The sequence below is a fragment of the Diabrotica undecimpunctata genome, chromosome 9 (assembly GCF_040954645.1).
Source record: "Diabrotica undecimpunctata isolate CICGRU chromosome 9, icDiaUnde3, whole genome shotgun sequence".
NCBI lineage: Eukaryota > Metazoa > Arthropoda > Insecta > Coleoptera > Chrysomelidae > Diabrotica > Diabrotica undecimpunctata.
Window position 1 is genome coordinate 102661086 of NC_092811.1, and position 25164 is coordinate 102686249.

The following is a 25164-nucleotide window of genomic DNA, read 5'->3' on the forward strand; positions in this document are numbered from 1 at the left end:
ACACGCATTCGCATGTCGTTAAAGGCGCGTACACATCTGGCGAACGCATGTGACCGAATTCGTTCGATGGAAAATTTGGTCTTTCGTACACATTACAGCGAACGAATTCGTTTGCAGTTATTCGATCAGTTTCGCGGGTATTTTTAGCGATTCTTGACGCGACAGTTATTTCTTTGATGTAAATTGTAAAAATGACATCGGATGAGGATATAATTATTGCAAGTGCGTTCTATATTATTATTAGTGAGGCGGAGGCCGAAGCAGTGTTTTTAATTTCTTTTTGTATAAAATTGTCCATTAAGAAAATCATATCATTAAAAGCAAACCAGCTAGATTTAAAAATTGTGTCGGTTCCTGAGCCAGTTTTAAAAGAGTTATCTTGTTTTTGTCCCACACGTCGGAATGACGTTAATAAAGATTCCATTTTCTTTTTGAGCTCCCCTGTATCGCCTTGCATAATTTTGCTGATGTTCCAGGCATCCATTTCCTTTATTTTATTTTTGTAATATTCATGCACTGGATTCCATAAAATTTCCCGCTCTCGATATAAACCAATAAGTTCTAAACAAAAAAAATTAGTCCACTCCATTACTGCAAATTAAAAAATCAAAACAAAATCGCGACGACGTTCGACACTTACTCGCTAGCGTAGACACTAAACACAGCCAAACTGATTCGTTCTTCAATGTTCTTTTGATGTACCGCCCAGTGAGCGAACTCTAGCGAAGGCCATAGGCAAACACATGCGTTTGCTATCGTTTGTCGAGGCGTACACATTTACCGAAAACGTTTGGTCACAAGGTTTCGACCACATGACCGTGTTCGCGGCTTAAGGCGCGTACAGATTTGGTGAACGCATGTGGCCGAAGCCTTGCGACCAAACGCCTTTGTTAAATGTGTACGCCCAACAAACGATAGCAAATGCATGTGTTTGCCTTCGCTAGATTTCGCTCACTGTAGTAGCGAAGCTCACTTCGAGTAAAAGTGTCGAACATCGTCGCGATTTTATTTTGATTTTCTAATTTGCAATAATGAAGTGGACTATTTTTTTGCTTGTTTGAAACATATTGGTTTATATCGGGAGCGAGAATTTTATGGAATCCAGTGCATAAAACTTGTATATGAGTCATCAGTAGCTAAATATGTAGGGTTAACATTAACCTTTCTGGATTTTTGGACCAATTTCATTTAATAACCATTCAAAATCAGTAGACTTCTTCTTCTTCTCATGGCGCCCGTCTCCTTTCGAAGGTTGGCGATCCAAATGGCAATTGTAGTTTTGGAAACTGCTGCGCGAAAGATTTCTAGTACTTTTCCTTCCAGTATAACTTGAAGTAATTCATATCTTTCGCCTCTCAACACTTGACCCAAGTATTGCATTTTCCTCTCTTTCGATTATTCTTAGTAATTCTTTTTGTTTACACATGCGACGAAGTACCTCAACATTAGTAACTCTTTGTACCCATGGAATTCTCAACATTTGTCTGTATATATACATCTATATATACAGTAGACTTCATTCTACAAAAATTTTGAAAAAGTCCGTATTCCATTTCAGCTTTTAGATCATTAAATAAGTCTATCCCTCTATACCGGCTTCTGCTTTTGAACAATGATGTTGTCCACCACCGCCGTTTTCGTCGTTCTTTGGGGTTCTCTTTTACTTCTTCGGCCTCCGCCTCACTAATAATAATATACAACACACTTGCAATAAGTATATCCTTATCCGTCACGCGTCACGAATCCCCAAAAATACCCGCGAAACTGATCAAATGACTGCAAACGAATTCGTTCGCTTGATGTGGACAAAAGACCAAATTTTCCATCGAACGCCGAAAACATGGAATGAATTCGGTCAAAGGGCTTCGATTACATGTATTCGCCAGATGTGTACGCGCCTTTAGACGAAGAGACGAATGTCGTATATTCTCTTTATATCGAGAACCAGATCACGTCTTGGTTTTCTAGAACGTATGAGATCGTGCATCATTAACGATGGTTTTCCACCCTGTGTATGACATGGTACAATGCAGTTTTCGTAGAGAGTCCTGTTCTACACGAATATTACTATGTCAGGATCAGTGCCGAAGGTTGGAAAAAAAGTAATAAATTAAAATTACATAAAAAACAAAACATTTATTTTAAGAAAAACACAGGTTTTTTGAAAAAGATTTTCAACAACTAATCAATACAACAATAATGAGAAAAATTCGTAATTTAATGTTTATAAAATTGAGAAAATTTGTTTTAGGCTTCATACGTTTTAATATTTCGGTTTTAACGCAAACATGATCATCGAATAAATTGATGATGATGCTATAACCGAACAAACTGGCATATTTTGTTAGGTATGTAATGAATGTATGTGTTTATGTTGAATACAAAGCACGTGGTGTTCGTGCTCCTGGATATCTCCACTTCATGGTTTGTTCCAGTTTCACTTTTAATGTTTATTCAAATTTTGTCGTCATTTGGTTGTAATAGCTTTAGTGCCAGCTGTTGATAATTAGCTGAAGGATTGCGTATTTTTTTCCTCTCAGGATATGGCTCAGGTATTAAATTTTTCGTACCTTGATCAAGTTGAGTAACTCTAATATTCACCATACATTCCATTTAACCATCCTCTAGTGGAGATTGACGGAAAGATTGCACTTACATAGTAACGCCTTAAATATGTATTTCTTTTTTATTATCCCATTGGTCATTCACCATCATTCATTCCCAAGTAGTTGAATGCTTTCACTTGCTCGATTGGAGCATTATCTACTTGCAGTTGTACTTTAAAAAGTGCGTTTTTTCTTATCGTCATGCGTTTAGTTTTTCCAGCATTTATCTTAAACATATTAACACCATAAAAAGCAGAAAATTGGCTTACTTCGGCCACATCATGCATAATGATAAATACCGACTTCTACAGTTGATTCTACAAGGCAAGATTGAGGGTAAGAGAGGCCCTGGGCGTAGACGTATATCCTGGCTGGCCAATCTTAGGAAGTGGACTGGTCTGACGTCAACGGATCTATTTCGAGCTGCTGTGAATAGAATAAGATGGGTCAATGTGCTCGCTAACATCTCTAGATGATAGGCACATTTAGAAGAAGAAGCAATTATCTTCAAGTCATATATTTTTTCTACGGTATTTATTTCATTTAGCTTCAACTGCATATCATGTTCGTTGTCTGTGATTGATGGCCTTAATTATTGTAATATTGATTGGCGATTCATCCAAAATATTAAACTTTTCATTGATTAGTATGTTCTCATAGACCTTAGTAAGTTTCATTTACCACATGGGTTCCTTTATTGACTTGTGCTTTAGCCTTTGTCATGCATTACAAAATAGCAGTCGTATACCATGGAAATCATTATTGACTGAAATGAAATTCAAATATTAAGTGAAATGAAAATTACCGATATTATTCTAAAAATTAACATTCTATGTGGTGGTAAAGGTATACAATTGAGCCGATCAATGACGTAAAACGTAAATTGTGGGAAAAATCTTATAAATATCTAAAATTTAGAACATTTAGCCTTTCTGGTTTTATTGATATTTGTCTTTATTATAAAATTTTTTATTCATGATGTGGATATTGTTACAATTTTAAAATATTCTTTTCTTGTTGAAATTTTTTAAGACGAGTATCCACAATCCAAGGATAATTTTATTAATCCTTCTTATGGTTAAACTGGATAAATCTAGTAAGCATGCTCACTACACAGGGTATTTGTTTTTGCTTGTGCATGGTGATGTCATCTGGAACGTTGCTTTCGAAGTCTAAGGCTACACGTTGAGAGACGAAGGTCAGAATACTCACGAGGTCCAGCTCATGAGCTCTCTTCTTCAGTTCATCACAGAGCGATCTAATAAACCAGGAACCTTTTGTGGGATTGCGCCATGAGTAGTAACCTTAATTAAAATAATTTAAATGAATGTGTTGCATAAATATGGGCAATTAGTAATACAGTGCGTTAATTTTAGCATTAGGCATTAGCTTGTAAATGTCAACGTTGTTTTACGAGCATGTACGTGTTTACAATGAATCAGTAAAAAGCACAAAACCTAGCAAATTTTTTCAGTTGGATCGATCTCGATGAAAATTGTTGCATTCGATTCGTAAAAGTCTCAGGAAATTTTGTGAAGAAAAATGATAATGTGGAAAAGAAATTGCAGTATTGAACAAGGAAAATGAATTTTTCAAAGTGTATTTCGAAGTGATGAAAAATGATAATTTTTAATTCGGAAATAATTGACGGAAATCAAGTTCAATATTACTAATCGGAGGTTTTTGAACACTGAACACGAATATCATGACGGCGATGGTCTCTGAGGCACCTGGTGCACCTGGACTTCGTCTCCAGGAGTTTCTGGAAATTCGATACAAAATCAGAGCAAACTCGATACTTAGGAGGTTTGTGGTCGTTAAACACTGTTATTATGTCGGCGATGATCTTCAAGGCACCTGGTGCTAAGGATGGGCCTTGCCTCCTAAAGTTTTGTGGAAATTCTATGCACAATCAGTCTCCGGTGCACTCCGATGCACTAACTCCAGAAGACGAGTTCCATCATGGGCATGGGGTTCCTCGAATATTATCGCCGACATGATATTAGTGTTCAGCAAACCCAAAACACCCAAGTAACGGATTTACACTGATTTTTTATATTTTAAATTTACACAGAACTCCAGGAGTCGAGGCCGTCATGGGCCGAGGATCTCTTTACTATCGTCGACTTGATATTAGTTTTCGGCGACCCCAAAACCCCCTACTAACGAGTTTGCACTGATTTGTATCGAATTTTTATAAAACTCCAGTAGATGTGGCCAGTCCTGCGCACCAGGTTCATCGCACACCATCGCTGACATAATATTTGTGTTCAGCGGTTCCAAAAACCACTGAGTAACGAGTTTGCACTGATTTTGTATCGAATTTCCACAAAACTCTACGAGACGGAGCCCATCGTGGACATTAGATGCATCGCACACCATCGACGACACATTATGTTCAGCGATCCCGAAAACCCCTGTGTAACGAGTTTGGATTGATTTTGTATGGAATTGCCACAAAACACTAAGAGATGAGGCCCCGTTCTGGGTACCAGGTGCCTCGCACACCATCGCTGACATGATATGTAGTGACAATTGGTATTGAACTTTCAAAAAACTCCAGGATACGAGGCCTAGGTGCACCAGGTGCCTCATAAAACATCGCCGTCATGATATTCGTGTTCTGTGACCCCAAAAACTACCCGAGTAGTAATATTGATCGCATTTTCATCAATTAATACCGAATTACAAATTAATCATTTTTCATCACTTCGAAATGAAATGCACTTTGGAAAATGAATTTTCCTTATTCAATATTGCAATTTTCATTTCCACACATCATTTTTGTTCACAAAATTCACTGATACTCTTACGAATCGAATGTAACACTTTGTAACACATGTAATCTTTGTGTTTTTGAAAATGATAACATTTTTTTTATTCATAATTAACCGATTCACAAAATGACTTTAGTTTATCAACTTAACAGTGCAAATATAGAAATGCTTATAAATTTTCACTGTTATTACTTCGATATCAATTGGTAAACCATCAGTAGCACGTTGAATACAATTGTTGAATATGTGAGCAACACATCCATTACCGATTAAAAGTCTCCCGCAAGAATTACTCAATTTAGTGAATAAATTATTAGTTCACTGTCTTTTAATTTCACCAAAATTAGTGTTTGTGTTATCTGGTGTTAGTCCAACAATCTTGTTAACAATATGATATTTTTGTAAAATATTTAATACATAATCATGTAATTGATCGGATGCCTCACCTGATAAATCCACTAACTGTAATAGTTTTGTTTGAATGTCGTTTTTGCTTTCAAAGTATCTTACTAGTAAAGGTACTAGTTTTGTATCCTTGTGATTTGAATAATAAAGATGCTAAGAAAATTTGCTTTCTGCATATCAACTTCCGGCGGTAACTGCGATTCTCTGGCAAAATATTTTTCACGATGGCTTAACTTTTAGTTCGAGCAGAAAAAAATTTAGACTCAAATAAATTGGAAATCAATTTGGAAGTACAATCTAATGATCTAAAACTGTGCATATGCCTAATGGTGTGGTATGCAAATGTCCCTTCTTTGACTGCAATTATTAAGTTCTCGGAGCTGACACTTGCGGATTTAAAAAGTGAATGTAATTTATTGCTTCTAGTCACTGCATTAGCTGCCAATGTGTGTTTCTTATTTCCCAAATGAGCTTTAATATTACTTCGTCTACTGTTGGAAATATCAACGTCACTTTTACATAGTTCTGCATTAAAATATCATTTTCGTCGAGGCGGAGACATAATTCTATGTAAATTTTAAAACGTTTTGCAAACAAACACTAATAACAGTACAGTAATACCATTGTTTAAATAGGACTAGTTAGCCAACGCAATGTATAAATTTGTTTGATTCTAATTGAGACAGTCACTAGATGTCACCACTCTTTCTGTCTCAATAGATTTTAATATACCATTGTTTGTTTAATATACATTATACTAGATGGTGCTATGTGAAAAAGTTAAGGACTAAACTAAACGTCCATTTTTGATCCACTGAATTAAATTCACCAGCGTTGCAATATTTCAGTGACATAGTAGCAATAGGTTTACTTACAAATGTTACAAAAAACAGACCTTGAATCACTTAAGATATTCATTTAAAATAGAGTTATTACTATCAACTAGTAAATATCGTGTCAACTAAAATTGTACATAAACGTACTGTGGCTTCTAAATCTTCCTATATCTAAATAAGTTTAAAGAATATATATTTTATTTTATTTGGAAGTGTATTACAAAAATTTGGTCCGAGGTAAGTAAAACATTTTAATTATATGTGTTTAAAACATAAAAAAACATTGTATGAGAAAACAAATTAGGTATTTAGAAATAAATTTTACCGGATACTACATACATTCGATAATATTTGAAAAAAGTGATTTTAAATTAAAATAATGTTACTTCCATAATAAATAAATGGTTTTTTACAGATGGCCGGAAATATTTGTTGTTATTACAAATGTGGTTTATCACCATACAATATTCATGGATTAAGAATGTTCAGATTTCCGACAAATATCCTTCTTCTTGTCAAAGATGGATATTACACTCTGGTAAGTAAATAGAAACTTTTTTTATATTCTTTTATTTTACACCGTTTCCGTTACGTAATTAACTTGAAAAAATGTTTAATTTTTTTTTTCATTCATCATTTTTTATTATCGCCAGGGTGCACGCGTCATATTCGAGATGCATTAATTTGAATTTTACGTTTTCGTTGGTATTATAATTATGATATAATAAACTTCGGAAAAACAAATTAGTGAATAAATATCAAGTTAATAATTATAAACAAAGTATTAGATATTTAAATATGTATTTCTTTAGCTATTTTTAGTTATTGTATTGAAAAGTAGAAATAAGTTCATCTTTATCGGAGAACTAATTTATACAAAGGTCCATCTGGGAAAAAATTATTGGTTTCACGTTAAAATTTTATACAGATATTTGAAGGTTCTAAAATATATATGAGGGTTAGTTAATAATAAATCTGTGAAGACATACAGGTGATTTTGGCTATAAATGTTTTTTATCCAGTTAGAGAAAAATAGTTAAAATAAAAATTGTAGATTCAAAAAGTTCTTCCATTTGTGAGTTTCTAAATTAAAATATATAAAGAATTCACCAAAATAGTTGCAAAAAACCCTTGATTTTGCAGAAATTTATAAATTTTAATAACTTTGTTTTTGCATAATGGTATGTAATGTAACTAATAAAAATAGTAAGGATTTGTTTATCGTAGAAAGCGATTATGTAAACAACTTTTTGTTGACCTATCCCAGTTTAAAAAAAAATTATGTTTTACGTGCCACAGAAGCCAAGATATTGCAAATTCTGCAATCGCGCTTCATTTTGAAACAGTTCAAATCTAAAAAAAAACCGAGCTCAAATGGTTCTCCATTCTACTTTTCCGAAGCGGAATTTTACGAATACCATCATTTTAACGGGTTATAAATTTTTACTTCTTTACCGCATATACCATTATGTAAGTTGGAACGCACAATTCAGATCTTCATTTAGGGTCCCTTCAATTTTCAGCTCTTACTGTTAATAGACAATGGAAGTATGATTTTAAGAATAAAATTCTTTGGTTTTAAATATAAAATGCTCTCTTGCCTAGTAATGGTCATAGAAGATTCTGTTTTTTTTAGAAAGTGTGTTTTTCACCAGTTTTTCATAAGCCTCTAAATAAGTTTGAGGCATAAACGATATCAACGTGATTATAAATGTTTATAAACAGATTAAATAACCTATAAACTATTTGCTCTGATTGATATTTAGCGCACTTTAATAACTTATTAATTTCCATAATTTCAAGGAGCTATGTTACATGTCCTTGCCCAAAAAAGAGTTATTATAATTTATAAATAACTGCAAAAATAAGGTTTTTTTTTGCAACTATTTCGGTTAATAGTTTCATGTATTTTAATTTGGATACTCTCAAAAATTACATAACTTTTTATGATCTACAACTCTAAAAAAGCTGAAAAAATCTTAAACAGGTATTTAAAGTCTCTAAAAGGTATATGAGGGGTAGCTGATGACAATTATGTGAAGACTTCAGCTAATTTTGCTTTGCTTTTTTATTAAACAATCGTAAAAAGTGAAAAAAGTTTACGCGCATAAAACGTTTCTTATTCATGTTAGAGATATATGGTTAAAATAAAAGTTATAGATCATAAAATGTTCTCTAATATTGATATTTTTATAATTAAAATACATAAAGAATTGACCGAGATAATTTAAAAACCCTTATTTTTAAAGTAAAATTTATAAATGTTAATATAAATATAAATAATATAAATATAAATAACTTTCTTTTCTGCATAACGATATGTAATAACTATTTAAAATTATGGCAGTTAATGAGTTTTTAAAGTGTGCTAAATATCATACAGAACGACCATACAGTTTATGAGTTATTTAATTTGTTTATCCAGGAGACCGATTATTTAAACAACTGTACTTGTCCAAATAGTCACTCTAGGGTTATTTTGTAAATAGATATCGATTTTTATGGCTTCGTTTTAAATTATTAAAAAAAAACATCAAGATTATATTAAATTTTAAAACATTTAAAAAAAACCAAAACCTTCTATGGCCCAGAGGAAATCAAATAGCATTTTTTTTCTTATTTAAGAAATTGCCAATATTTTCATTGTTTATTAACATTAAGAGCTGAAAATTGAACACATTGTAAAATAATATCTAAATTTTATAATTCGATTTATAAATGGCATACACAGTGAAGAAGTAAATTAGTTTTGAAACATTAAAATAATGGTACTCGCAAAATATCGCCACAGAAAAATGCAAGGGAGATCTGTCCGCTGCAATTTCTCAGCTTGTTTCTTGTTATTGGTTATGGAAATTTCTGTTTTTTTTTAATTGTGCTTTTACACCAGCTTTTCATTAAGCCTACGTACAGCCGTATGACATGAAAAATATCAAAAGTAGTATAAATGTTTAGAAGCTAAAAAGCACTTTTTCAAACTGTTTTTTTTTTTAATAAAATGTTGAAGTTTATAAATAAAGCTTCAAATAATCGATTCAAAAAACGTCAAATAACTGTCAAAGGTTAAACACCCTTTTTAAAGTTCCTCGCGGATTTTAAAGATTTAAACAGTGTTAAACAGATAAAGTAATTCATCGACGAGTTAACAATACGAAGCGAAGTTCTTTAATCACAATGTGATAGGAAAACGAGTATCAAATTTGGTTTTATATTTCAATAGTCGAATTTAATTGCGGCTATATTGGTGTAATTAAAGAAAACCAGTGAAAATCCCAAGAAATAGGTGAGATCCTTTTTTTCTTTCTTTCCAGTTTGGAAGAGGGTCCATTAGGTACTCACATTTAGGTATTGTGTTACGGTCTGGGTAACCAGGACTACACATCATGAACAGCAATTAAATATTTACATTTACACAAAACAACTTCAATTCCAACCCAAAATCATATGTCGTTGACGCAGTCTCTAGACCTCCTTCCCGTTCGTTTTCTAAAAGGGAACAAGTTATTGTCATCCACTCCATTTTGAATACTGTTTTATTTAAATATATTAAAGAAATTGGTGAAATAGTTTATCCAAAAAATATTACTTTTACATCTCGCATTTCGAATAATCGAATCTGCATTTTCCTCACTTCTACCGACATCGTTGATCAACTAATACACCGAACGTCATAATTAATTCCACCGTCATCTTTATCTGCAGGCTTCTTTCTGCGACCAAAAGAATCCTTATTTCAAATGTATCTCCTTTCATCCCGCATTCCTAATCGAGCAGTCCCTAAAAAATACGGAACATCAGATGATCAATAGGCATATATCATGAGTTTTCCTAGGGTAACATTTGAAATAGCTGACAAGGTGAACTTCGAAGTGCAATCTTCTCTGTTAATTAACCATGAAAATACATCCTTTAAAATATTTTTATTCTCTGACAGACTATAGTGTTTTCTTTGTAAGCTTACGGGTCGTACCGTGGAGTCTGATTGCAAAGTCTCCAGTTGACCAGATCAGACACTCATTGCAGCTAATGCTCCTCCCTCTTCTTCATTTTCAGCTGACTCTAAGGAGTCCTTAATCCTGAATCCTTAACTTCATCAAAAGAATTTCTATCTTCGGAAATTGAGTCCATCTCCGTTAACTGCATACCCATCCTGGCTGCCATTATGGATTTATCCATCTCTCGTCGTACTAATTCAAAGCCCATGTTGGCAGTAGGACAAAAAAGGGGACACTTCAATGACAGTTCTCATGATACTCCTACCATTTATCTTCATCCGGTATTCTTGCTCTATTAAGTTCTTTTCCTCCTTCGACATTTTCAATGCCACCGAAACCAGCCAAAAAATGTCCAAATCTAATCTTTGATTGGATTACTCGATGAAACCTTATTATATTTCCGCTATAGAAATGATTTACAAAGATAATCCGACTAATTTTACACTCAATTCCACGCAACTTATTACATTTCTTGAGAACTCTTTTGTATGTATCACCCCACTACAAGAAGCTTAAAAATCCTCCAACATAGATGGTATTCAAAAGGACTTATTGCAGCTCTACATAGGTACAAGGAAAAGATCACTAAAAAACCGTATCACTAGAATCTTAAAAAAGTTAAAAGAACAGCCCATCTCCGACTTACAAGAGTATATATAAGTGCATCCTCTGATAAATCTTCTGATGTCAAATCTAATCACAGCATACATGATGAATAGAATTTCTCTCTTTCTCTCGCATTTATTCATTTTTTCTGCTCTCTGTATATTTTTACTTCATCTTTTGCCAAATTTAGACACGATATTTAATTAAGTAAGAAAACTTTATGTACATCAAATACTAGCCCAAGTCCAGTTTGGAAAAAAAATTGTTAACAAAAAATAACCTTAAAATATCCAATCTCTTTTTTAATCGAAAGGTTATCCTTGACAATTAAGAGACAGCCAAGATTCTGGCAGAAAATTTAAAATAAAAGTTTTGCAACAAATCTGGACCTAACTATATATACTCTTTTCTTCCTTCGCCCTTTCATTATTCATCCTCAGTTTCACAACAAGATACCAATCATCCGAACTCTCTTATAAACTATTTCGAACTAAAAGCTGCACTCAAATCCTATGAAAACACAAAAATTAGGGTTTTCTAGAATTATCTTGAAAAATTTCTCGAAAATTCCTTAGGCACCAACGAACCTCTAAATGAAGCCAGTAAATTTACCACTGACATACCGCTGACAATCGTTAATGAAAGATCTTGCCCTAATCTACACTAAGATAAAAGAAAAATCATTACAAAAAAAATTTTTGTTAAAATCCTTTATAAAAGGTACATAAATTAAAAAACCCAAACGGGCTATGTCATGAAGACAAATTGTTTTCGGAATCCATATTCCATCATCAGTGTCTAGGTGTACATTTTTTGAGCCACTAAATATCTGGGTAAAAACCCGATAAAAGTTATATGTTACAATTTAGTTTACATTATTTGGTTTTATATATTAGGATGTTAAAGTTACCAGTGGATATGATAACTCCACTCTCATTTATAAAAAAAACTGTTTCACAAATCCAAGGCAATAAAACTAACCTTCATCCTATGAATTTAGTCATCCTTCATTCCTATATCCTAACTGTTTCTCCTATCATCTTCTTCAACAACACAGTTATCTCTGACAGTCAATTCATTTCTGACACACTCGCTAATGGGGTTGAAGACAGATTCAATAAAAGTAATATAGCTTTTACTCCCAGTTCTTTACGCGCTCAATCTTTCTCCACCATCTCGTCAACTCCACACGATGTCAAGTTTATGAACGGCTTGTTTACCCTAAATAAACTAAAATTTACCTTGTTTTCATTTACAAAATCTGCTGATGATCCCGATGATATCCCTTATATATTTTTAAAAAATCTCTCTCCAAACTTCTCGAAATTTATAACCTTATCTAGAACACACAAAAATTCCCAGATGTTTGGCGCAATTCTATAATCATTCCAATTAAAAAACCTGACCAGCCCTCTATAACTCCAATATCTTTCGTCTGATTTCTCTTACTTGTATTACCTGCAAACTTCTTGAAACAATGATCAATGAAATACTCACGTGGTTCGTTAAACAGTATAATATTATTCCCGACGCTCAATCCGGCTTCCGACGTAATCGGTCTACTATTGATAACTTTTTTATTTTTCAAACACACATTTCTTAAGCAATCTATAGTCAACAAGATGTCGTAGCAACTATATTTAACGTTGAAGGGGCATTTTATTCAATCTCCAGAAAAGCAATCATTGACAAAAACTCCCACTATAATTTAAATGGTAATATTTTCTCATTTGTAAAAAAATATCTAATTGAAAGAATCTTTAAAGTCCTTGCCAAGGGTAAACTTTTTCGATCTCTTCCTCAAAATAAAGGTGTCCCTTTAGAATCTGCATTAAGTTTAACTTTATTCATTCTTGCCATCAACGAAATTTGCCTCCCATCAAATATGTTCAATACGCTGATGACCTAATCATTTACTGCCATCTTAAATATGTCCCATCCTCATATAAACTTATACAAAGTGTAGTAAATCTACTTCAAGATAGATTTAACAAACTAGGATTATCACTCTCTGAGAGCAAAACCAAATTAATAAAATTTTCCATAGGGATTTTCACTCCCTTACCCCAAATTTTATTTAACAATTCTCTACTTTCTGGTGTTAATTATTGTAAAATTCTCGGTTTTATGTTTAACTCAAGATTAAATTGAAAAAATCGAATCTCTGAACTTAAAATCAATTGTTTTAAAAGGTTGAACATTTTTAAACCCTCAGTCATCTTCAATGGGGTGCCAATAAAACTACTTCTAGGTCTGAGCGCTTTTCGCTTTAGTCCTATTGAGAGTGTATACCGTGAATCTAATGAACTTTCTCCTACCCTAAGACGATAATCACTTCTACTTTCGTATGCTGCATCAACATCTGCAAATCCATGTAATCTTGTTCATTCCCTAATTGCCACAATGCCGTCTTCTTCCACTAACAATAACCAACACCTTATCATAAAACCTATACCTTAATTAATTTGTCCACTACTTAAAAATATTGACCTTTTTCTGACTAGTTTATTTCCTCTACCTTTACTTCCCCTCTGGGCTAAAGATATCCCTTCAATATATACCTCACTCACTATTTTTAACAAACTTGAATCTTCTAACCTTCTTATAAAGAAAGCATTTTTAGAATTTAATTCTCTATACAGATGCTTCTAAAACTACCACTGGTATTGGTTGTGCAGTAACCACTAAACATGAACTTGTAAGATCATCTCGGTTACCCTTAATATGCAACGTTTGCACAGGTGAACTATATAGTATTGTGTTGGCTTTTAAATGCATCTCACATCAAAACAGACATATTGCCATTTGTTCAGATTATCTTTCATATATCCATTTAGTCAATACAATTTTCACTGAGCACCTATTAGTTCAAAACATTCATGACATATACCAAAATCTCTCTGCTTACGATGTAACAGTCTCTCTCATATGGCTGCCTTCTCACACCGGAATTACTGGTAATAAAACAGCAGATCATTTTGCCAAAGAAGTTACCAACCATGGGGTGACTGAAGTCACTCCAATTCAACTAGCTAACGAATCTCGAAATTCGTTTTTAAAAAGTCGGTAGAGGATACTTGACAAAACTTAGAGCAAAAGAGCAAAACAACTTTTCATAAACTTCAATCTTTTATTGGTCATCTCTCCCTAGACTTCATAACTAGAAGAGAAGCATCGACTATTACAACTACGAATCAACCATACCAAACTTACCAACTGCAAACAATTCACCAACCTGTATAAAGCACTGGATTTGAAACCTACTCTAAGGAACTAGAGAATTGTCTACCTCTTCCTCAACTGTAAATTGTATATGTTGATTATGATACTTGAAAATGTTGACTAGTTCAATAATTTTGTGTTTAGGAAGTACCAAAACTAAATCATCTACATATCTTTAAAAAAAGGAATGAAAAAAGTGCAATTGTTGATACAATCACTGATAACATCATCCTTGATATAGCTACTTAGAATGGGTGAAAGACTAGATCCCATACCCATACCCATACTACCAAAAAAATTAAAAATATGTTGGCATAACTGCCAAGTTATTTATATTTTGAATGCAGAACTTAAATTGTTTTTTTACTTTATTGTGCAGAAAATTGCCTTTTTTTTCAGTTGTGTTAATAATAATATTGTTGTAGGTAATGCTGCATTGGAAAGTCTGGAGCTACCCGATTTAAAAAAAAATTTCTATGCAGTAAGCATTTTGACCAAAACTATCTAAATGCAAACCAAAAAAATATAGTGAGGTAGAAGAGGAAGGTTTGTTAACGACACCACGCGTTTTTCATACGTTTTCGATAGCAAAACAACCATCCACGGTGCCAATAGTGTTTCGCACTACATACATTGCTTATTTTAGTTCATGAAAATAATGTTACAATCAATTTTTATCACTAATTGTATCTCTATCACTTTGTAATTTAAAATGATTTCATTAATAAACAGCTCATTCATTTAAACTTCTCATTCATGTAAACAGAAATACAAAACTGGTGTTTATATTATAAAATACATAAATAAATAAAATAAAGGATACTATTTATTAAAGTGTTGTTAATTATTATTCCTTTTATCCCAACACATAGATTAATTTGTCCCTAAATATGTGTTGCCTCTTGTTGTGGCATATCGATGTGTTTATTTGTTTCAAAACCATTATCAAAAAACCATACCCATAAATTTACTATATTTTCAAACGTCATTTTAAAGATTAAAATATTGAAAATTTAATTTTCTCAAAACATACATAAAACCATTGTTTAAAAAGATTTTCTTTTTTAAACAATGATAAAACTTAAATCTTGACTAAAAAATAAACCTCCGCATGAGTGTTCTAAGACGATAGCAATCGAGTGTATTTCAATTAAATATTTAATCCTTGTCTAGCAAATCATATAACCAAAATAAATATCTGATAAACTAATAAAAATTAAAAAAAAAGTCAGCATTTACCTACTTTATTTAAATAGATTACTAACCAATTTAGATTTAGCAAGTCTCAAAGTATAAAAACAATTTGAAATATTCTCTCGAAATAGTCAAGTTATCTTTCACTAGACGCATACAACGATAATAACAATAAGCATTTTATTAAAGTCTTATATTTTCTTCACAATCTGGCATCCGTGTACAGGTTTGCCTTAGTCATGAGACAGGTAAAAATATACTCGAATAGAATCCTGCCGAGAATTAAGTTTCTATTAATAGTTTTTTAAATTTATGACTAGAGGCCGCCATATGACGGCAGAGTAAAAGTCAAACGTTTGGTCCATAAGGATTGTCTAACTAGTCCTATTTAAACAATGGTAATACAATAAATAACACTTCAACAGTTCATCACGGTGACGATGAATGACAAAACCATACTAAAAATTTTACCATACTACATTTTATTCGATATTCGGCAACAGTCGAAGCCGAAGGTCATTATCTGAATGCTTGTTCAGATGCAACGTTGCACAGCGGGCCAAAATTTAAGTAAAAATGCCAAAGAGAATTAACTGAGGATAATAGATAAAAATATTCCTTCTTTTAGAAAAAATAAGTACATTCGCGTGTTCTTAAAAAGGGTTTAAAGTACATTAGGACAATATTTAAAAATAAGTACTGTCCTACTTAAATAAGTACATATGGTCACCGTAAGTATACATGAAATGTACAAAAAAATGAATGTAAGCCAATGTTTGCAATATTCTTTGTCATGTAAATAAAATTTGATAAACAACTTGAAATTAAGAAAATTTATAGATGGTATCAGAATACACAGATCCAGATGGGGAGCGGCTCGCTGATGAAATGGGCTCCGGAAATGTGGCCAAAATCTCTTGGTCACATATATATATAAATAATATTTTGCAGTGGCTTGTTCTTGTCTATATTCAGGCGGCTGTCCTTTCGAAGAGCATACCTGCTGGTGGTTTAAATCGTTATTGTGATTCTGTTGATTTTGAATTGGTGGGTTTGGCGATTTGGGGTTTGGGGTTATTGTGGTTGGAAGCTGTTAATTGCGCTGAATTGATTGGAATAAGACATTTGTGATGTGGACAATAATTGATGCTGCGGGAAAGAATAGCTCTTAGAATAGTAGTAAGGTGTTTGCGGTGGAAGGAGTTGAGGTTAAGCAGTGTTTTTACGTTTGTTCTATATTTTAGAAATTACTCTCAAAACACCCACTTGGAATTTAAGATTCACTGTCGTCGAAATTGTTCAAATATGGCAAAAGTCTTTGAAGTCCTTGAATGAAAGAAATATGGGGACTAAGTGGTGGTTCTTCTAATGCTTTTATCATTTTTAGCTCAACCTCATCAGGCTGGCGACGTCTTCTGTGTTCTCGCGGTTTGGTGGTCTCCTTGGGGACAATGGGGCTTCGGGTAGAGTATCAACATATTCTTCTTTATTGTTGTCTGTTCTACCATCTAAACTAATTACTATTTAAATGAGAATAAGCCACAATTAAAGATTAAAGTAAGTTTATTGACGTTTCAATTTCCACTTCGGAAATCGTTCTCAAAATACCTTCTAAACTTTCTGCAACTTCCCTCGTCTAGAGCACTTTATTTAAAAATTGCATTTGGCCAGCGTAGACGTACTTTTTAATGTTACATGCACCAGCTCCACTTTTCTTACACTCTTTTAGCTTTCTCTTCGACTTCGAGAACGCATCTCAAATATTGCTCTATTTCTTTGTTACTTCTTTTCCTGAAACAATTATAATTAAATAGATTACGATACTGATACTAAGCCAATTTTTTTCCAGATATCTTGCTGGTGGGTGCACCTTGATCAACCTACATTACTCCTTCAGAGTTGGAATTTATACTACAAGGATACGAGACATTGGTGATGGCACAAAAAACACAAAGGTCCTAAGGAAGATATTTGGACCTATTAACAAAAACTGAGTAAGGAGATCGAGGTACAACCATGAACTCTAACAACTGTTCAAAAAAGCATCGATCTCAGAATTCGTTAAACAGATTCTTCAATGTGCTCGCCATATAGTGAGAACAGAGACTAAAAGATTCCCGAAAAGATGCATAGATAGTAAAATGCAAGGCACAAGACCAAAAGGAAGGCCACGAAAAAGGTGGGAGGATGAAGTGGCAGCGGACGTGAGAGGAAATGTAAATAATAATAATAATAAAATGTGCAAGAATGATGACCTAAATCAATTTCCTTACTTTTCTTTTAGAATTTAATTAATCTTGTTTTGCTTATGTTGTCAATTACGTGTCATCGTATCATCATCATGTTCTGCTTTCCACTTTTCATTTACCTAACTCAAAAGGCTCCTTTCTCTTGAGTTAACTAATTAAATCTATGTTGTCAAGGAACTGAATGACGTCAACATTGTCGTATTACAAAAATCGTTGTTCGTGATTCTTGGAAAATTGTTCAATGCTATTAGTAACCATTTTCAAATCCCTATGTCACTTTTCGGAAGTACTGCTTCTTAGAAAAACATTACGTTCACAAGTCCGATAGAAGATAAACAAGTTCGCACAGACAAGAAAGACCCATTTTTATAAGAGATTTAACACATCTGAACGTTCCATAGAATTACTCCGTACCTTTTAGTTTTTGTACATTTCTGCATTGTGAAAATATAATTAATAAATAAAGGAATATAATTTTCAAATTTCGGTCTAAGTTTGTCTAGAACGGCTAAACATTGAACCCTTTTAAAGTGACAATAGTCTTGTCGGCGTTGGAGCATTTACTACTTACATGCAACAGCGTATGCCTAATTGAAAAATTTACGCACTGTATAATAAAATAATAAAAATGGGTTTGATAAGCTACACTAAGTTAAAAATGGTTAAGAAATCAACTACTGTTTTTTAACAGGTGTTAACTAACTCTTATAAATCTAAGTGAGGTACAATTGTTTGGTTAACCCCCAAACCCCCCCCCCCTGCGTGCGCCACTGTTTAAAAATAGTTCAAAAAATTATGTAGCAGGTTCTGGTTCTGCAATAACTGGATAGTTTAATAGAATATTTTGATAAAAAAATATCTAAAAAATAATTCTTAGCAGCGTCAGCTAGATCGTAGTATTACTAAGTAAAATAGTATAGATCAAGCCTTACCAGTAAGTCAAATATACATATAAAGAATGATGTGTACATGAATGGCTAGATTAAACAAAAAAAGACATTATTAGAAATGGCATAAGAGTGATAACAGGGATAAATCACCAATGATAAATAGCCTGGCTAAAGGAATAGCCTGGTATGTCATTGATGGTCTTAATATTGTTAATTTTAACGAAAGACGAGATAAAAACAGTGTAGGATTAAATGTTAAACAACAAAAATAAAATAAATTATAGAATTCCGAATTTTTAACTTACCACTCATTGTAGAATATACTATGAGGAAGTCAGCTTCAACTGGAATTTTATAAGAAGTCTGCTCTCCATCAGTTTCAGTTTTTTTCAATGTGATCCCACCATCGAATTGATCACCTCGACAGGCTTGCAAGAAGAATATTTTGGGTTTTCCTACAAAATTAATCAACGATCTTTATTTTTCACAACATGTATATACAGCTAATACGAGTTTTTTGATTGAAGCCGTCTATTGTAAACCGGTCATACTGCAGCCAATTGAATACTTTCCATTTAATCAAGTTACTCATTCCAGAATTCTAGAACCCTGTATCAGCTGAGTCCAAAGCACCTAATTTCCCTTATAACTGAGTTATACAAGTATACTTTCACCTTGTGGTTGACATATTTTCAAAATAAATTCCAGCCTGAACAAGGTGTACTGTGGTACGATCGATGAAGAACACGGGAATCCCAGAGAAAAAACCACAAATAACAAATATTTGACAACCTTACAACCAATATTTATTTCCAATTGTATGCGTAGGATATTTAGCTGTAAGTAAAACAAATAGTTTGAAAGTTGGTAAAGATTGAATACCATAAAATTGGTTACGCTCTGTTTTTAAAACTGTTTATAATGGGTTCTTTACCTATACTAAAGAGAAAAATTCAAAAATGGTTCTTACCTGCAAGACTGGGACATTTGTCTGCAGTAAAAGGTGTCCATAGTTTTTCAGGCCTATACGGTACATCTTTTGCATATACTATTCCCATTTTACCATGGGAAAGAACAGAAATTAACAGACAATCATATTTATTATGATCGATTTTGGCAGCTGAAAAAAAATATAGCTTTTTGTAAATATTATTTGAAAAGTCAAGTCAGTATATATTATCTCCTTTTAGAAGAAGAACCAGCTGCCGAAAATTGGTCTGAGGGGTACATTTTCTTTGTGAATTTTGCAACAGACTACCATCGAGTTAGGTACACCCCAATAATATCTGCCTGAAAGCTTCGCGCAAGCGCAGTTTGGCATTTGGTGTCGTGTAGTAAAAATTATGCCCAACAGTAGACCACATAATAATAACATAACCTGTCTTTTTGCTTCAAAGTTTATTTTTTTAACTACTAGAATATGAATATAATATCTATGTTTGTATCTAAAATTATTGTTACGTTAGTTAAAAAAGTCATGTAATGATAAAAGTTGTGTAACAACTAGTTCAGATCACGTTAATCCTGCGACCGATCTGAAAATGGTGTTTGACATTAAAAATGAATTGCAACATTTACATGAATTATTCTTTGTACGAGCCAGAAATCTGACTAAAGCTTTTTTTGAGGGAGCTAGCAAGCACAATGAAAAGAACTAATTATTTTTTAAAGTATCCAGAGAAAAAGCCACCTTTATTGACAATATAGTTAAAATATGATCTGTTGTTTATAGCAAGAAAAATTGTGATTTGCTAATATTCCTGTTTAACACTATGTGGGTATACTGATTTGATGTGCTAAATTAATATTTAAAAAAAAAAAGAGGTTAGTCTTTGTATGTGGGTATATTTTATTTTATAAAAACCCTTAAAAGGGCAACATTAAAAGCACGAACGTTTTCGGAACAACTGTTCCATCATCAGGTTAAAATACAGGTTACCATGCCTGAGCCACCAAAATATTTGGGTAAAAACCCTTTAAAATGAAATGTGTTACCAAAGATTGTACATGATGTTGATAATATTATATGATGTTTAATATTTTAATTAGATTTTACTTCAGGTAACATACACCCATGCTTAAGTGAGTTCCAGTGTCCGGAGAGTAAACCTCTTCAAACGGACTTCAGCTGGCATTTTTTTAATATTTAAAAAGTAGGTACCAATGGGTTTGATTCTAGCCCTTTAAGTAAATTTGCCAGTTTATTTTGTATCAACACTTAAAAAATATGTAAAATACATAATGTATATTAAATTTATTTGACTTATTTTTGTTTTGATTTCTAGTGTAGGATAAACTACACAATGTGATTGTTAATAGGTAAAAACTTTTTAAAGTACCTAATATCTATTAAATTGTTTTACCTAATCTATTTTAAGTGTTATGGGGATTGCCTAATGCTTACAAACAGCACCTAGGTTAGATTTTAATTGTAGCTTCATCATTGTGTATAATGTTTATTACTAAGTGTCGTTCACATGTACACGTATTTTCCAAAAAAATATCAGTTGAATAATCAAATACTTATTGCGAATTGTATATACCCTATAAAATGCATATAACTGCGTTTTTTTAATGAGATTTTATTCCCATTACAATGACATATAACTGATATTTACGCACGTTTACGCATTTACATACGCAATTCACCTTCTAGATCATAATCGTTCTTTTAATGACGAATTTCAAATTCTTCACATCCAAAATAAAGGCCTTAAGCTAACTTTATTAGAAACTATGGAAATTAACAAATTAATTAAAAAACATAGACATAATTCTGAATGACCAACTTGAGACAAACAGTTCTCCCTTCCTCAACCTAAAGACTATAAAGTGTAAACACATACCAAAAATAGATCACTTGAGAAAGGCACTCTGCCGAAACAGCTGTAGTGATAAAAAATTGTACTAAATTTTTTAGAAGTTTTGAAAACAAAGTTTTCGGTGTTTTATTGTTATATAAAATGAATTTCCATCAAGTAACGATCAAACCCATCACTCTGATATTCCTACACGTTTTTGTATGAAATAGTCATTATTAGATATTCCCAAAGACCTACACCAAAAATAAATCGTGTTAACAGTAAATAATAACCAATTTCAAAACAAACAAAACCAGAATCGCCGCTAAAAACAATGTTAGAAGTTTAAATTTGATATTTGACACAAAACATTAGCATAGGAAATCTGGAGCTTAAAGTGCGCTTGCGCGAAGCTTTCCGGGCAATATACAGGCGCGTACCTAGATCCTTGTCCAAAGCACGGCCGACCATTTCAGTCGCTGTCGTAAGTCGTTTGAGGTGTAGTCAGTGAATAAGCTAAATCTTTATTTTTTGTTGCCGGAATTTAATATTATACTGATAAGTACTTTAACCATTATATTATTTTAAAGAAGACATTACAAGCTACTGATTCATGGTCTAACATTTGGCTTTAGTTTATTTTTAAAATAAGAAATTTGATATTTAAATTTTAGTTAAGCGTTGCTTAATCCGGGCCCCCCAAAATTTCCTAATGTGGTCCCCTTTTTTGGCTTGTAAAATTGAATTTGATAGATAATATTGTTGTAGATATCATGCCGAAAACAAAGACATTGAGATCATGGTCCCCTTCGGACATGTCAAGGGCGATTGACGCTCTCCGAAAAAAGACAATAGACTTAAAAAAAAAGCCAGTAAGATGTATAATGTGCCAAGATCAACTCTGCAACGATTGGCCAAAGAAAAATATGGAAATCCCTTAGACGCATCTCTTACAAAAGTTGGTAGGCCACCGGCTTTTTGCAAACAACTTAAGAATGAACTAGTTAATTATTGTTTAGCCTCATACTTTGGCCTTACACGAACAGATTTACGAAGAATGGCTGTACAATTAGCTGAAAGGAATCACGTTCAGCACCGTTTCAAACATGAAATGGCTGGGCAAAAATGGGCAAGTCTTTTTTTAAAACGCCCCAATAAGAAGTTAACAGAACGAAAACAAACTGGCACGTCCTTTGCAAGAGCTTTATTATTCAGTAAAGAAAATACCGATAGATTTTTTAATCTTCTAGCAGAGGTTTATGACAAAGAAATTTTACCCCTGATAGAATTTTCAATGTAGATGAAAGTGGTATGTATATATATCGTACAGTCAAAAGTGGCTAAAATAATCGGTTTGCGTGGAAAAAGGCAAGTTGCTGCACTGACATCTGCTGAGCGTGGATCTCTCATTACAATTGTTGCTAGTATGAATGCAACTGAAATCTTCGTTCCCCCTTTAGTCATTTTTCCACGCAAGAAATTGAGCGATCAACTGAAAAAGGGGCTCCACCGGGAACCATATTTGCGGCACATCCCTCAGGATGGATACAAGCAAATCTGTTTACATTGTGGTTCCAACACTTTATAGCATTTGTAAATCCTTCGAAAGAGAATCCTGTCCTTCTCATCTTAGACGGACATTTCTGTCACACCCAAAATATTGACTTAATCGATTTGGTCAGACAAAATTATGTTTCAATTGTATTACTCCCATCTCATTCATCACACAAAATACAACCACTTGACAGGACATTCATGGGACCTCTAAAAGCCATGTACAGCGAAGAAATTCGACAATGGTTACGACATAGTAATCGGCCTGTTAGTGCTTATGATGTAATGTAGATTTTTGGGAGAGGCTACATTAAATGTCAGAAGGCTAAGATAGCTATCAATGGCTTCAGAGTTACTGGAATTTTTCCTATTAACCGAAACATATTCACAGAATCTGAATACATTGTGGAGACACGAATTATGAATGTTCTTGGGAAAAATACTTTTTTAAAAACTGAACTTCACAATTAAAACTTTTATTTCGACTGACAAAGATTTTAGTAACAACAATAATAATTTAAATCAGACTGAAAAATATTGATTTTAACATGGTGTTTTTATAATTTATTAATTGCTGATCTTGCTGTTCAATACGTCGCAATTTAGTCCAGAATGTTCAAGCGGTAGCCCCGTGTTGGAATCCACGTGGTGGAACTTACTGGATGGTAGCGGTCATTGTACTGTAACTACTCCATCCCCTGAAGAAGTTTTGTGAGGGACGAACAGAACTGTTGAGTTGGCCTCTTCTGGAGTTTCGTCGCTAGGTTTTTTTTGTTATTTGTTTTATACCTGTAACATATATAGAGGCAGATTATTGTAATAAAGATATATAAAGGAGTCATCCAAAAATGGTTATGGCTATGGTTCCATAATTTCGGATTAATTGTCTCTAGATGTTCATCTTCCTTAGAGAATTGATGATTCAAATCCTTAATGATTTGAATTTAATCGCTGTTTGAATATCTATGGTCCTTATTTTGGGAATCATTAGCGGTTGCTCTGGGATGGTTGTCCTTGAATTTATGTAACTCTGGATTGGGGTTTTGAATTTGTATCTGGGCGGAAGATTGATGAGATAAGTTTGGACGGATAAGTTAAGATTAATAAGATAGGACAAGAAAATGAAGGATAAATATAATACACGAAAAAGGTAATGGCTAAGTCCATTTTGAACTGCTGTGGTCTTTGCGTCGTACTGGTTTCAATTCTGTCAAATTCTTCTTTTATTGGTAGTAGTTTGAAAAAGTATATGAAATCGTGTGTACTAGTATGAATCTTTGCTTGTCCCAGGTTGAGGGGAATTAATCCTGGGTTGTCTTTCAGGTCCTTGATCTTCTCTTCTTCTCTCATCGTCAGGGTAATCCTGTGCGGACGGTTTAGAATTAGTTTTTGATATAGGTTGATGTTTTATGTTTTTCTTGTGAACTGTAGTTTTTGATGTTTTTACAGTCACTTCGTTATTTCTTTTTATATGTTTTGCGGAATATCGCGGAAGTAATTTATTTCTGGTAACTGTTTTTCGTGTATAGATTTTTGTGCTTGGTTTATACGTAATAGGGTCTTGTCTCGATTTATTTCTATTTTCAATGACTTTATTTTTATTCTCTTGTATTTGTTGGTTTACTTCCTTATATAATTCTTTTGTTATCTCTCTATGATTTTGGATATAATTGTTCAGTATTACTTTCTGTATGTCAACGTCAAAGGGATCTTTTGCGTCGATATGTCCGTTTAATATGTCGATGGGTCTTAACTTTGTTGCTGAATGTATGGAATTATTGTACCCAATTATAGCGTATAGCATTTGTTCTTTAATCGAGAGCTTTGCTTTGGTGTTCCTTAGGATTCGAAGATGTTCGATTAACGTAGAATGAAATCTCTCAATCATCCCGTTGGATTGCGGATTCTCTGGTGTTGTATAGTGGATTGAGATTTTATGAGAGTCTACAAATTCTTGTATTACTCCATTTTTAAATTCCGTACCATTATCGGCTACTATCATTGTTGGGAGTCCATGATGTGTTATAAA

At 33.1% G+C, this 25164-nt stretch overlaps 1 protein-coding gene across 1 annotated transcript in view; it reads right to left on the bottom strand.

Annotated features, from left to right (window-relative positions):
* Window positions 1-2116: 2116 nt before the first annotated feature.
* The window catches only part of LOC140450346 (caspase-1-like), a 37192-nt gene continuing 14144 nt past the window's right edge, over window positions 2117-25164 (bottom strand). The window contains exons 3-5 of the mRNA XM_072543937.1: window positions 19751-19900; window positions 19086-19235; window positions 2117-3910 (exon numbers count right to left, since the gene is read on the bottom strand). Coding sequence (XP_072400038.1) covers window positions 3669-3910; window positions 19086-19235; window positions 19751-19900 — 542 coding nt within the window. The 3' untranslated portion in view covers window positions 2117-3668. The remainder of the gene's footprint in view (window positions 3911-19085; window positions 19236-19750; window positions 19901-25164) is intronic.